General features: G+C 45.1%; 3 protein-coding genes across 6 annotated transcripts in view; 2 read left to right on the top strand and 1 right to left on the bottom strand.

Moving 5' to 3' along the window:
• Positions 1–7: 7 nt before the first annotated feature.
• On the top strand, positions 8–2,217 carry LOC109536291 (acetylcholine receptor subunit alpha). Its single transcript, XM_019902446.2, has 9 exons — positions 8–506; positions 566–735; positions 801–845; positions 908–1,020; positions 1,074–1,275; positions 1,335–1,524; positions 1,578–1,730; positions 1,786–1,961; positions 2,012–2,217. The coding sequence occupies exons 1-9, from the start codon at positions 212–214 to the stop codon at positions 2,180–2,182; spliced, it is 1,515 nt and encodes a 504-aa protein (XP_019758005.1). The 5' UTR covers positions 8–211; the 3' UTR covers positions 2,183–2,217.
• A 628-nt stretch (positions 2,218–2,845) lies between these two features.
• Positions 2,846–10,211, bottom strand: LOC109536289. 2 transcript variants are annotated; one of them, XM_048667690.1, is made up of 10 exons: positions 10,041–10,211; positions 9,669–9,945; positions 8,475–8,720; positions 8,037–8,229; positions 7,758–7,947; positions 7,595–7,707; positions 7,205–7,481; positions 6,893–7,141; positions 6,703–6,834; positions 2,846–6,646 (listed from the first exon to the last, which is right to left on the bottom strand). In XM_048667690.1, exons 2-10 carry the CDS (start codon positions 9,860–9,862, stop codon positions 5,313–5,315), a joined length of 2,928 nt encoding a protein of 975 aa, XP_048523647.1. In that variant the 5' UTR covers positions 9,863–9,945; positions 10,041–10,211; the 3' UTR covers positions 2,846–5,312. The 2 variants fall into 2 exon arrangements, with proteins under 2 accessions (XP_048523647.1, XP_019758003.1); XM_019902444.2 differs by having other exon boundaries at positions 9,669–10,211.
• Positions 10,212–10,310: 99 nt separating this feature from the next.
• Positions 10,311–13,786, top strand: part of LOC109536293 (proteasomal ubiquitin receptor ADRM1 homolog) — a 9,846-nt gene continuing 6,370 nt past the window's right edge. For 2 of the 3 annotated variants that reach the window (XM_019902449.2, XM_019902447.2), the window contains exons 1-6: positions 10,311–10,457; positions 10,593–10,709; positions 10,768–10,863; positions 10,917–11,047; positions 11,109–11,456; positions 11,682–11,826. In XM_019902449.2, coding sequence (XP_019758008.1) covers positions 10,604–10,709; positions 10,768–10,863; positions 10,917–11,047; positions 11,109–11,456; positions 11,682–11,826 — 826 coding nt within the window. In that variant the 5' untranslated portion in view covers positions 10,311–10,457; positions 10,593–10,603. Of the gene's footprint in view, positions 10,458–10,582; positions 10,710–10,767; positions 10,864–10,916; positions 11,048–11,108; positions 11,457–11,681; positions 11,827–13,786 lie in introns of all 3 variants that reach the window. The other variant, XM_019902448.2, reaches the window with a different exon arrangement.

Below are 13,786 nucleotides of genomic sequence, written 5' to 3'. Positions count from 1 at the left end.
GCCAAGACCCTCGCATATGTATGTTAATGTTTTCTTTTCCGCTGGATCAGTCAATTTGCCACTCGCCTGCTGTACTCAGCCCGATTTAACTGCTGTAGCTCGGTTCACGGAACGTACTTGTTCCGCATTAGTTGGTACCTTGTCCTTATTATATCATCGGAACTATTGTTAAATAGTAATTCAGGTTTTTAAATGTTGCGTCAACACGCCAATGGTCGGCCGTTTCTATCCACTCCACAATGAATCGGAACGAATCTCGGATGCGAACAAGTGCAAATTGAGGTTTTTCGGATCTTGCTACTCTTATCAGAGATCGATTAGGCGACGGCAGGATGGAAGGTGGATCCCGCATGGTATTCAGTTCGGACTCCTATGGGCGTACCGTTTTTCCTGGATAAGTTTACACGTTATGTTAGTAGCGCGCTGGGCCTTTCAGTTCCATATTGTGTGTCGTTCGAACAATATGCTTCGCTTTGTGTGTTTGTTCGCTATTTTCCATGGGGCAGGTAAGCACGGTGGAGTAGTAAGGATGCAATGGGGAGTTGAGAAAAACACGTTTCTTCAGCGCGCGCTTACGATCACGAGCTAAAATGCCCTTCTAGCTCTGGGTCAACCACACCGGCCCGACTTAGGGCTGATCTGCTGTGCGACTATGACAGTTATATCAGACCTGTCAAAAACCATAACAACGCCACCACTGTTCAGTTCCGATTGATGCTCAAATACTTTCAATACGTAAGTCGCATAACAAGACCATCCTAGTGGGCGTGGCATGAGTATCTAGGTACTTCCGGTTTCAGGACCACTTTTCCCATATGCTCAGCGTCGATGCGTGGATGACAGTGGTAAGTATGACTATAGCCCTAGCTGGGGGTGAGATTCACGAGGTGAGATGAGGTCATTTCAGATCTGGCTGGACGAGCACCTGAAGTGGCAACCCAAGGACTACGACGGCATCAAAAGCATCCATCTATCGCCCAACTATGACATTTGGTATCCGGATTTGTCCGTTTACAACAGGTATAAAATATGATCGATTTTCCCCGTTTGGTCTTTCACCGGTTCCGCTGCAGGAAGGACCAGTCGACTGATCCGAAAGTAGTGGGCGACATTTCGTGCTCAGTGACGTACGAGGGCACCGTGTTCTGTGTCCCCCCAGTCCACTTCGATGCCCTCTGCGTCCCCAATCTCACTAAGTTTCCGTACGACATGCAACGCTGCGAAATCCGCATGGGATCCTGGGTGCACAAGGGCGAAGAGATCGCCATCAAACCGGTACAGTTGTCGAGTGTTCCGGGATCGTGCAGCAGCAATTCACCCTGCCTCTTCCGTAGATGAAGCCCGTTGTTGATACGGAAGAAATGGACTCGAATGGCGAGTGGGAGCTGGTCAACTTCCAAGGGGTGGTCCATAAGGGGAACTACAGCTGTTGCCCGAACGACACCTACCCCTCAGTGGACATCGTGCTGAACATCAAGCGGAACAGTCACACTCACACCATTAACGTCGTTGTTCCTCTGATTGGTATTTTTCCCCAAATTCATTGAGGGGGGCGGATTCAGTCATTGTTGTTCCAGTTTGCATCCTGGTCACTGTTACCGCCATGGCCATGTCGCCCCTGAACAGGGACCGGTTTGTGCTCAACTGCGTCTCCATTATTGTCCACATTTTCCATATCCAGAACTTGGTCTACTCCATACCCACCACGGGGGAGGATCTGCCCAGTCTGTGTAAGCAATTCAACGATTTACCGTGACATTGGAGTTGATTTCGCGGCGGTTTCAGTGGCGATTTCACGGGACTCGTCTTTACTGGCCGGACTCGCAATAGTTTTTACGATTGTCCTGAAGAATATGATGCAAAATCAGTGCCAAAGTCCGGCCTGGGTGGCCGTGAGCGCTTCAGTTTTGATCGCGTCCAGGCCCGGCCAGCTGATTTTCCTACAGGACGCTTCCTTGAAGGTAAACACACTCGAAATTGGCGATAACTAGCACAAGTGGGCGTTTTTTAGGGGGCGGCCGCCTCGCAGAAGCAGGAGGACGGTGACACGATCATTTCGAATAATGTGGAAACGCCCCCGAGTGCCAGTTCGTCTGATTGGTACATCGTGGCCAAGTTTCTGGATGTTCTTCTCCTGGCCAGTTACGTTCTTGCCTACGTTATAATCCTGTTCAAATTCTAGTGTTGTTTGTCTTAATAGAAGCTGTAGTTAACAAACACGTCAGTCTTTTTTCGTGCGACCCTCGACATGCGAACTTAGACGCACTGCATATAAAAACTTAGCTAAAGATGTTCAAACACTTATTATTTAACATGTTCGTTACCTTTATTAGGTGCTTTCTTCATGAAAAAAGCTACATCGGAATGTTCTTTCATTGTTCCCTTCCATTTGAAACCATCAACACATTTTGGGAAGTGTTGCGCAGACAAATCGGCACGACTTAAAAAACTCCCTAACCAATGCTTTTTAGGAAATTTTCTGAGAAAAATACTTCAGGGCGCTAAATTTAAATGTCCAAACTAAGGCTAGAGTTGTCAAGATCATTGCATGCTAAAATATCTGCGCAGCGCGTATACGGAGCAATCGTGCGATGGCGTGAAGTTAGCAGCAAGCATATTTTTAATGCCACGTTGCCACTGGAACGATGGTATTGTATACTTGCAATGTTGCGGCTGTTGATTATTTCGTATTACAATTTTGATTTTCGGATAATTTTTTATATGATGCTCTTTATACTTATATTCTAAATTTAAATCTTCAAATTAGGGTCAGAGCTGTCAAGATCCTTGCATGCGAAAATATCTGGGCTAACTTGCGTATCTATGGGTAAAAAATCAGCACGAGATACGAATATATTTTATTGTTCATATAGATACAAATAGTACACCAAACATCTGATCTATTAAGTTGCAATTCATTTTGTAAAATAAATTTGTACTTTTTGAAAATAACAACTCTGCCCCACCATTATCTGAGCTTAGACCAATAATTTTATATTCAGACTTCGTCGGCGATTCATTTTCACACTCCTCCTCCCTTTCCTCACTATATCGATTACAGTACCATAATTATATTATTATATTCTGCCAAAAAGCAAAAAACTACACATTCATTTGTTTGCTTGTTTCTTTTTTTCATTATTTGGCAAATCATACAAAAGAGATCATTAATAAACACTAACAGATATTAATTGTAGAGGCAGTAGGCCAATGTTCCGATCCCTCATCGGGGACAGAACGTGCGGTTAGATGAACCTTAGAGAGGATCCGCCCGACCCTCTGGGAGTTAAAAACTCGTGTACTTACGCAGTACCAGAAAACGGAATGAACCGAAAACAAGTAATATGTTTGAACCACCGTGTAAATTGACAAGGACACACATCAATCAATCATCGCTTGACCAATAGGCCGGACCTTAATAATAGTTTTAAGCAAAAATCCTCGGAAAACAAAAAATCGTGAAAAAAGAAAATAAATTGGCCAGTAACTACCATAATGGTTCAACTTTCTTTTAAATTGTATATTTTTTCATGTGTTGTGGCTGAATCCAGTGGTGCGCTTATTTTTACCTATGTAGGGATAAATAGTAGTTTTCGATGCAAGACGGCGATTGACAGTAATGACTTTCCTTACTAAAGAAGCAAAAGTGCTTCATAAGAAGCAGTTTTAAAACAAATGAACAGTGAAGGAAAGTGCTTGTTTATTATCATCGCTTCTGATTGAAAAATGACACTTACATTTATTGGAATACAAAAGTTTTCCACAAAAACCATGAAAAACCTTGAAGAGTTGGTGAAAAAACCGGATAATCAATTAAAAATCGGTATTAAAAAAAAATAGAAAGTACAAAGGAAAATCCTCGATATCCGGATAAGCATTTTCACCAAATAAAATCAAAGGGAAATTTCAGGTGCTTCGAGGCACGTGATAAATCGATTTGAAAAGTTCAATTTCTGTTTGCGCATGACGAGAAAATTAGGGTCAGGCCTGTGGACCAATCGCGTAAGCTTCGTTTACATCGGCAACTCCCGCTGCCCACCAATCGGGTGCAACGGTGGTGGTACCAAGCGTTGCTGCCAGTTTTACAAAGAAAATGCCCCCTTCTCTACTGACTTATAACTATACTATCACATCTTACTTTTATTACGAGCCTTGACAAATCTATACCACTTACTAGCGCGCACCTACAGCTAACAGCAATTTCCGACAAAGGGCCTTGCTGGTCTGGTAGGTTTGTTCATCACTATAAGGCGATATGTATTGTAAATAAACATTTCTTCGAGCCGATAGTCCAAAACACAAAAAAAGTTAATGCAGAGGGTTCGACTGTCTGAAAATAGCCCGTGAGAGGGCCCTATATCACAATACCCCAAGACAAATATTCACCTGTATAATAATTCTTAAGGCTACCACGTTCAAAAGGGCATAAGTATAATTGTTGGTTTAGTGTGCAAGGTCTACTCTTGCTGTTTGTTGTATAGTTTGACGGCGGTCAACTTGACAACATTGCTGGTGATCAACAAATCAACTGACAGCCGACAGTTGCATAAGTTAAATCAAACTAGAAACCAGTCCCGATATAGAAAAAGAAAACTTTACAACGGTTTTCCAGGCACAGCAAGTATAAAAATTGATCAAATTACAATGGTCTGTATCACAATTGGGGCCGAACCATAATTATTGTACAATTGAGGCATAATAATAATAATAAAAAAACAAAACGATAACAAGGTATGTACAATAGAAATTTTGACGTTGATTGAACAACCATTTTGCATTAAAAGCTCTGAATCCATTGAAACCCCCGACAGTCTCAATCGGAAAACTGTGAAGTAAACGGGCCGTTCCAAGCATCTAATTTCCGAGTTCTCAATATAAATTTCACCGGGAGACTAAGGAAAAGTGACCAAACCCAGTGTAAAATAGATGCTTGGAAGCGACACCTAAACAACCCAATCGCGGCCAAACTCTTGATGGGGAACCATGTAAGAATGCCGATTAGTGTCGGATCGTGAAGGTTGCCATCGAATACCAAAAACAGCTAGAAGCTAGAAAATTTCAAGTTCCATTCTTTCGGGTTAATGACCGGAACCAATCAGCAAACTTTCCGCTCCCCACGTTTCGTTTGGGACTGTTTCGCGTCGTGGTCGTTTCAATGGCGCAAATTTAAAAAACAACAACTACCATAATCCTAATATTCAAAAAACAAATAAAAATTTATCACAGACAACCCTTGTAAAGACTTGAATAATCAATGAATCGACGTGGCTGGGACGAACTGAAGTTGCCACTGTCTAATGAGCCCTTAGTAACTAGTTGATATTACCGTTAAAACCCTGCTGTATCAAGATGCCGTTGTCATCCATCAAGCCAAAGCTGCCGTCCATTTGACCAACGCCAGTGTCTGAGCTGTCGATCTCAAAGGTGGGAATGAAATCGAGAGTTTCTGTCGTCGATTCGGAGCCGTTGATCAAACAGTCCGAGCTCACTTGATGATGAAAGATGAAAGTTTCGGTGGAGTTCAGGGGCGTCGACGGGTACGACCGGGAGTTGGCCAGGAAGTTTTTGTTCGCTGTTCGATTGGCGGGCGCTTTCAGCGTCGGGGTGAACGGCATTTGCGTCGATCTGCACTTGTTCACGTCGAAGCCGCCGCTGCTGTCCACGTCCATGCTGTGCGAACGGGTGATATTTCGCGCGCCCAATTTGTGCCCGAACTGCGAAAACTCCGATTCTCCGCATGTATTGATCAGGTTCAAGCCGTACTCCATCAGGCACTGGTTGTTGCTGGACATGTCCAAGTTGAAGGTGTCGATGTTGTTGTTATCACAAAGTTGGCCCTCGTTGCCCAACGTGTTCAGCAAGCTCTTCACGTTAACGGCGCTTTCCGGCAGGCTGCTGATCATCTGGCCGTCCAAAGCCGCCTGCATCTGACTGAGCGGAACCGACTGCGATCGGTTCAGAGCATCCGGCGGAAAAAACTGCGCGTCTTCTCCCGGTCCGGGCTGTGCATACTCGGGCGTGTACTGAACCTTGCTGCTGGCGTTCAGCAGCTTCTGCAGCAAGTTGCACTTGCCGGAAGCCAGCATGGGGCTGACCGGCGCCGACATTGCCATGTAGCTCTTCACCGCCCCATCCGTTTTCATGTCCAAGCTCAGCTCCAGCTCCTTTTTCACTTTGACCCGCTTGCGCGAATCTGAGGCCAACAGAATGCTGGCAACAGCATTGTTTTTCGCCCGCGGCAGCGGCGTGTTCCGTGGACTAACAAATGGACTGGCGCTGGTGCTGGAACATTTGGACTGGGTGGGCGAGTGCGGCCCTGGCGAGATTGGGGTGAAACTGAAATTCTTGTTTTGAGCGCTCGGACTGGGCGGCACCGCGTCCTCGGCCAGGGGCGTCTCGAAGCTTACGCGACGCCGACTGCTGGGTAATGTCTGCAGGAAGGGCGGCAAGCTGGGAAAGGGCGGCGCCGGCTCGGGCAGAATGGAGGCCAGCGCGCGCTTTTCCGATATGCCATTTTGCTCCAGCAGTTGCCGCAGCGTGGACAACTTGCTCGTTTGGTCCAGATCGGGGGCAGGAATCTCGGCCGAATCACCGTTGGTGTGGAAATATTTGGACAGCTCTTCTTCGTGTTGACTATTGTTAGTGCCTGCAAATAACCGAAGGGTTTCATTCAGCGCCAACACCAGAGCACAGAGGTGGTACCTAAGTATTCGTCCATCGCATCCTTTTCCACGTTGCTGACGCTGTCCAGGCGCTCACGAGTCAACGGAAAGTCGTCCTCGTCATCGCCGCCGCATTCATTCAAATTATCTGCACATTTATCCATAATCTTATCTGCAACCAAGCAAAACCCATCCAGGCCACTGGCGTGCACGCCCGGTCTCCATCTTACCATTAACAGGCTTGTCTTGTTCATTCTGCACAAGTTGAGATCGAGGTTCGGCGAGTGCGACAGGCACGGCGGCCGCGTTGTACGTCGCAATATCACATGGTTGCAGTCTGGGCTGGATCGATTTGTACTTGGCCTTATGGGGAGGCGTCGCTTTCACCTGGCCGGCCGCTTTGGACGGCGTCTGAGGCTGTAGTCGTGGAATCGCAACTTTGGTCCCAGTCGGAGCCACCTTGTCTGGCACTACTGCGCCTGCAAAAGACGTTGATTCTTAGGAAAACGTCGGTTTTATCAGCAAACTGAGCAGTTGCTTACCAGCGACTCCTTCAGTCACCGGTTTCTGGAAACTTTTAAAGTCAGGTAACGCCGTCAGTTGGGTGAACTCTGGTTGATCACAGATGATTCGGCTCTGCTGAGTGGGGCTGACGCTGTTGCTGCCGCAACTGCTGCTCGCTGTGCTGCATTCGCCGCTAGTCAAGCATCCGGTCCCCAATAGGGCGGATTCTTGCGTCAGCGCTGACGCAATAGCGGAAGCTGGCACGCTGTGCGAGCGACACTTTTTAGCTACCGGCTTTGATTCGGGCTTGGGAGTCTGTGGGACACACAACATTTTAACATAAGCGTGTAACAGGCGCGCTATACGTTCGTCCCAATTGGGATCAACAGAGCGTTTGTGCCGCTTCAAGAGAGGAGCATTTTGCTTACCTGAAGCTTACGTTTCCGCTCCTTGCCCTCGTTCCTTTGCTGGATCTTCTTCTGTAGCTGCAGCTGCATTTCGCGGTGCTTATTCACCCCTTTCCCACCTACTGGCTCCTCACCTGCAAGTATTCGGTGAGCAAATCAGCACAAAGTCAGTTGCCTCCTGTACCTTTCGAGTGACTATCGCCATTTGCGGAGACCTTACTGGGAGCTTCCGAGCCCACAAAGCAATTCCTGGACAGATAATGGGCCAGAGATTGCAGCGATGTGAATTGGACGCCCAACTGTTGCTGCGCCCAGTCCTTAATCACTAGCCAGGCGGCCGATACACTGGATTGGGTGATGGAGTTTTCAGTCGACTGAAAAACCGCATTCTAATGAGTGTTTTCGGGGCGCCAAATAAAACATCATTTGTCATCTGCATGATTGCCAACCAGTATTACCTTACCAGGGGATTATCGACAATGTCCGGCAGTGAAGGGGGCTCGAGGCTAATCCGGCGGCGCAGCCCCGAATAGCAGTACTTGGAGTTGCCGCGCTGCCCTAATCGACGCGCTCGCACTTTCGGAAACACTTGCTTCATCACTTTGCCAAAATCGGCTTGTGACAGAGGTTTAATGTGGTTTTTGTCACAATATTGCCTGCGAAATAACTCAGACTTAGCGGGGACTGAAGCTCAGAAAAACTGTGTAAAACAAACACGAGAAAGCTGATAAATCTCGTCTAGTAATCCTGCAAATTCCATTCGCAGAATTTGTCTCAAATGACCAGAAATTTGTGTGTTTGCTCCCGATAAGATAGGTAAGTACCTTTTTATCAGTCACCTTGAACTAGACGGCAGCAAAAATTGGCGAATTTATTCGCTTAAACAGCCCCGATAACTTACTCATACTCATTGTAGACCTCCTTTTTTGGCAGGGAGATGTTCTGATCCTCCTCCAAGTGCGTTCTGATCCAAACGATAGTGCGGCAAATCTCGGACCGGCTGCCTAGCGGGTTGAGCGGCTGTCGGAATGGGTCGATTATGTCGCTGATTTCCGACGGCAACTTTAGGTACAGAAGATATTTGTCGTTCTGGGAGAGCGTTTTGATATTTGCCAGAATCAGCTGGATGGTTTGTCGGGGTTTGTCACTGCAACCAACAAAATGATTAAATCAATGAAAAGATTCAATCAATTTAAGTGGCCAAATGGCGAGCGTTTAAAAAGTTCCGCCGATTATTTTCTAAAGCTGGTTTCTTAATTAAGGCGCGACTGGTTTATTTATTTGGGCTCGATTCAGTGGGCGTCATGGAAAATCTTGTCAGATGCAATAAATGCGATAGTGCAGAATGCATCAGTATCTTCAAAAGTAAGGTCAGGGATTCGCACCCAATGCTAATCAGTCAATCAGATTAGATAGGTGAACACAAACAGCGCTCTCAGTTGCTTGATGCCCAAATAATGCCAAAAAATGGGTGAAAGTTTTACGCGAGTTTCTGGGAGTGTGGGAATTAGGGCAATTTCCAACACGTTCCACTCAAATATCAATAAAACTAACTGAAATTTGAAAGTTAGTATGCAATGAATGTGACAATACTTGGTGACACCTGACAAGCGGCGATTTGGCACTTTGACTATTCGTAATGAAAAGTGCAGTTACGTGACGTAACGTACGAGAAAAGTCTCTTAAAAAATATAATAAAGATAATTAGGTTACCGAAGAAGTGCGTTTCCAATAAATGAGAAAAAAGTATGCAAACACTTGGAGGCGGCTTATTTTCGTTTAAAACAGCCATGCAATCAAACCAAGAGCGGCTGAGTTTATTCTGAAACATTGGTTTTTGCCAACACATTAACATGAAATTTGGGGAATGTTTACGAGACGCCCTGTATATATTCGTAAATTATTTTCGAACGGTCAAACTGCGGCCGGAGTAAAATTAGAAAAATAATGTGAAACATTAGAAACACCGTGTTCAGCAGTGCAGTCGCAAAGGGGGTATAACCTAGAGAAGACCGCAGTACCAGTCTGGCCGGAGCAGTCAACAAAAGCCAACAGTGAGTCTAAAAATACACGACTGTCAATGCTGAATACAAACCTAATTGCAACACTACCGGGCCCAAACTCGCTCTTCACGTGGACAAAGGGCGGTTTGCCATCCGGATCCTCTTTGATTTGGTCGGGCTGCAGGGCCGCCGTCTGCGATTCCGCATCCCCGGTACTGCTGGTACTCTCCATATCAGCTCGTCTCGCAGATTGTGGGTAATCGGGCGACCATTGTTCCCGGTCCATAGTCGTATGGGTGCTCGGCACCACCTCACTGGATTCCCGCACCCAACCGACAGTTTTCGATCACTTTTCCGGCCGAAAACACGCTGAAAAACCGGAACATTTTATCAGTCAACTCAAATCAGCTGGTTTCCAATGGCCGACGAGACGAGACGGTAAGTTGCCTGCTGTTTCCTCTTACCTGCCCCCCACCTCCTGCACGTTAACACGACAACAATGTCAGTTTGCATTTTGACAGTCGCCGATCGTGTTGTTGCCAGGTTGTCCATAAATCGAGAATTATGGGAATGTCTTCTGGTTGGTAAAGGATACAAATGGACAAAGCAAAGTGTGCGTTGTTAAAATGTTTGCCGGTATCCATATATCTATAGCGATTTAGAATTTACAGCAAAAACACTTTTGTATAACGTGGCAGGTAAACCGGAGGATTGAAATTTTGTACGGCAACACTGCCATTGGCAGGCTGACGGCTGACGTGCAAGACAACTTCAACTTCGAATTTGACTGTCCAAAATAAACCCATTTCCACCAGTCATTGGGAAGTTTATCTGGAATTGCTTTGTTCCAGGTGTTTAAAAAGTTCTCCTTTATCCTGCCGGTAAGTACAGCTAGGATTTGCTGCCAAAAGGCTGGGGATCGTTAGCCCTCTTAACCAAGTTGGTTGTGTGGCCTACCTGGGGGCTGTAGCGATGTGACAGTGAGGAGGCCCATTAAATTCTACAGATATTTGCAGATACCTTAAAAATGCCAGCTGGAGGTGCTTTGTTTGGGAGTGGTGCTGCCGGCCCGGGTTCAACCGGAGGCAACAAGCATCTGATTGAAGTGAAAGCTGGAAAAATGTTCATGAAAGGTCTGTGTATAGTCAAGTCTGTTTGCTTGCTTTGCAATTATCTGCTTTGGTTTAATAGGCGTTATGGTACACCCAGAGAAGCGCAAGGGCCTCATCTACATCTACCAGAGCGAGGAATCCCTAATGCATTTCTGTTGGCAGGACCGCACCACTGGTAATTGAGTGGCCCAACTCGGTATAGGGAGTTTTCAATGGTTAACATTTCAGGCACAGTTGAAGACGATCTGATAATATTCCCGGACGATTGCGAGTATGTCAAAGTTCCGCAATGCACCACCGGACGTGTCTACTTACTGAAATTCAAATCGTCCAATCGACGGTTTTTCTTCTGGTTGCAAGTGAGCGCAATCGAGGCAATCAATCAGCACAACTTTCCATTAAACCACCGATACGTTGCAGGATTCCAAGACCGATAAAGATGAAGACAATTGCAAGCGCATCAATGAACTGCTCAACAACCCATCCAGTGCGGTGCAGTCTTCGTTAGAACGCCCTGACCAGGACTTACAGGCACTGTTAAGTAGCATGTCGCAGTCGCAACTGATGCAGCTGTTTGGAGGCGCAGGCCAGATGAGTGGGCTTTCGAGTCTGCTGGGAACGATGAGACATGTGGGGTGCAATCGGTCTAACAACCCACCAGCCATTACTCATCGTACTATTGCTGCTACCCCTACCACCACGACCACCACCACCACCAGTCAGAATGTATCCAGTTCTCCCGCGACACCCACTAATGCTGCCATACCGGTAAGTGCTGAAATGTTCGAAAAACGGGGGGTAAATTTAGTTGAGTCTCCATTTGAGTAGTTCGCATAAATCAGCGCACGCTTCTAGAAATAGCAAATTTTGGGGAAACGTAGGGTGAAGAACGGGGCATAAATTGTGTTGACCCGCACCGAAAAACCGAGATATTCGCCTATTGTGATATAACTTTTGTATGGTTGAAATAATCGGTTTCTCTCCCATGTTTAGGTCAGTACTCCTGCGGCTCCACGGCCACCACGAAGCGGTGCCGGCGCCAATGAGATAGATCGAATTCGATTGGCCGATTTACAAAATTTCCTACAGGAAATCGCGCCCATGCCCGCCAGCCAACCAGCAGCTGAGCAGCAATCAGGTAAGCATTTCCAATTGGATTCATTAGCGCCCCATACACGAGCGAAATATCTGCCATATCTGATACGTGGCGAGCCAAATTCGAAGAAATATCGGTGCGTTAATGGTTAACCACGAAACAGATACGACTCGATGCAAATTTCGTACAAAATAAATCTGCGGACCAAATTTCGCCGTTAGTGGGTACGGGCGAATACTATTATCAGAGATGATTGCCGCCTAAGGCCCATTTTCATCAAGCGATCTTAAACCAGTTTATCGTCTGAAACTTTGCTTGACGCGCGAAACGGATTTCACCAGAACCTTAAACTTAGTTTGTGCTTAAACGCGTTTAAAGAAACGAACTGGCCTATTTTGGGCGTTTATAGCTTTAAACGCCGTTTAAAGACTTGATCTAACCTCGCTGTGTAAAGAATTGTTGTCGGTCGACCAAAAAATAATAAAATAGAAATGGCACGTAGGCCAGTTTATAACTTAATTTTCGAAGAAGTCTACGAACATTTGATTGTTACTTATGTACTTTGTCTGTCCTGTCTGTAATTGTGTCGCCGATAAGCCAACTTCTCGGTGCTTTGCGGTTTTATGTCACAGAATGCATGCACATTTCTGCTAGAGATTTTAAGGGTTTCAGCACAACTACATCACATCCAATTTTACATAGGGTGAGCTCCGCGATAGAGCTGGTGTTTTGGGTTTTGTGAGATTCCAGCGAAGATGTTTACCCAGTAAAATCCTTCTAGACTCCTCCGCTTGCCTTGTTTATTCAATGAATTTTATAAGGATCTGAAAGGGCGTCCGCAGGACTTAATTTTCTACTTGTTTAAGAAATTTTTCAAATAGAAAATCTAATAAAAACGTGTATACCAGTCATAAGCCATACACGAATGTACAAACCGTGCATAAACAAAGCAAACTTTAAAATTTTACGGTTAGTTCGAGCAGAAAGTTTGGGTTTGATAACGGGTTATTGACGTCATGGACCGAAATGGTTCCTTGATAAGATGATTTTGCGATGAGAACCGTAATATTTCTCACTTTTGCAACGATGCCAGTGTTTCCAGTTTCTTAAACTGCGTTTCAATAAAACACGCCGAACGTGCCGAAGCGCTGGTGAAAACGGTCCGTAGTTAAACACGTTTAATTTCGGCGTTTAACATAAACTTAGTTTCGTCAAACTGCGGTTCGCTTGTTTATGATGAAAATGGGCCTAAGCAGTCATGCTATTGCCATATTTCCGCGGCTTAAAGAAAATACATATTCAGATAAAATTTAACGGTTGACATTGGTACAGATTTGAGATATAGTGTATAATGTTATAATTCAAGCAATGGGCAAGAGGTGATGATGGAAAATTAGGCTATAGAAATCTTGGAAGATGATGAGATAGTAGCTAATGTCACGGGAGAAAATCACTACTTCGATTACGAAGACGAAGCTTTTCAGAACATACCCAGTAAATAGGCGGTCGATTAATTTAATTTGTGCCTACGTTGGGCCGAAGAAAATGAATTGCCACTGTATGAAGTGATTCTTCGTATTTGAATTATAGATATGTTACAGACGGTATATAGAATCAGACCGTATATATACAGACTAGGCCATATGTTCAAGCGCAATGATGTTTTATGTGATGTTTACATTTTCAATTGTTAACTGCAAAAATTGTGGTAAAAATAGTTTGTTCTGTGTTAAAGGCGACGCTCAATATGATATATTTCAGATATGAAGTTACAAAAGTAAATCAGATATAGTCATTAATAATATAAGCTCAAATTTAAAAATATAGGTTTTACGAACGACTGTATGAGCGAACAAATTAGGTTGCCCAGAACAGCCGGGGTTTAACTAAAGCGTACCTAATGATTAGTGTGCACAGAACACATATGTATGTTTCTCAGAATTTGCAGTATTTCACTAAGAAAGTGGTAGATCAATTTGCCTTTTTAACGTTGGTTTTAATT

The sequence above is a fragment of the Dendroctonus ponderosae genome, unplaced genomic scaffold (assembly GCF_020466585.1).
Source record: "Dendroctonus ponderosae isolate FM_Combo_2020 unplaced genomic scaffold, Dpon_F_20191213v2 Dpon_F_20191213_6, whole genome shotgun sequence".
Lineage (NCBI taxonomy): Eukaryota > Metazoa > Arthropoda > Insecta > Coleoptera > Curculionidae > Dendroctonus > Dendroctonus ponderosae.
Note: the sequence above shows the minus strand (reverse complement) of the source record. Positions and strands in the feature narration are given on the sequence as shown.

Coding starts and splice junctions, on each gene's coding strand:
- LOC109536291 (XM_019902446.2), top strand. CDS start 212: ATGGTCGGCCGTTTCTATCCACTCCACAATGAATCGGAACGAATCTCG. Junction 736..800: donor TGCTCAAATACTTTCAATAC/GTAAGTCGCATA, acceptor TTCCGGTTTCAG/GACCACTTTTCCCATATGCT. Junction 846..907: donor TCGATGCGTGGATGACAGTG/GTAAGTATGACT, acceptor AGGTCATTTCAG/ATCTGGCTGGACGAGCACCT.
- LOC109536289 (XM_019902444.2), bottom strand. CDS start 9,862: ATGGACCGGGAACAATGGTCGCCCGATTACCCACAATCTGCGAGACGA. Junction 7,708..7,757: donor TGGCGATAGTCACTCGAAAG/GTACAGGAGGCA, acceptor GAATACTTGCAG/GTGAGGAGCCAGTAGGTGGG. Junction 7,142..7,204: donor GGTGACTGAAGGAGTCGCTG/GTAAGCAACTGC, acceptor CGTCTTTTGCAG/GCGCAGTAGTGCCAGACAAG.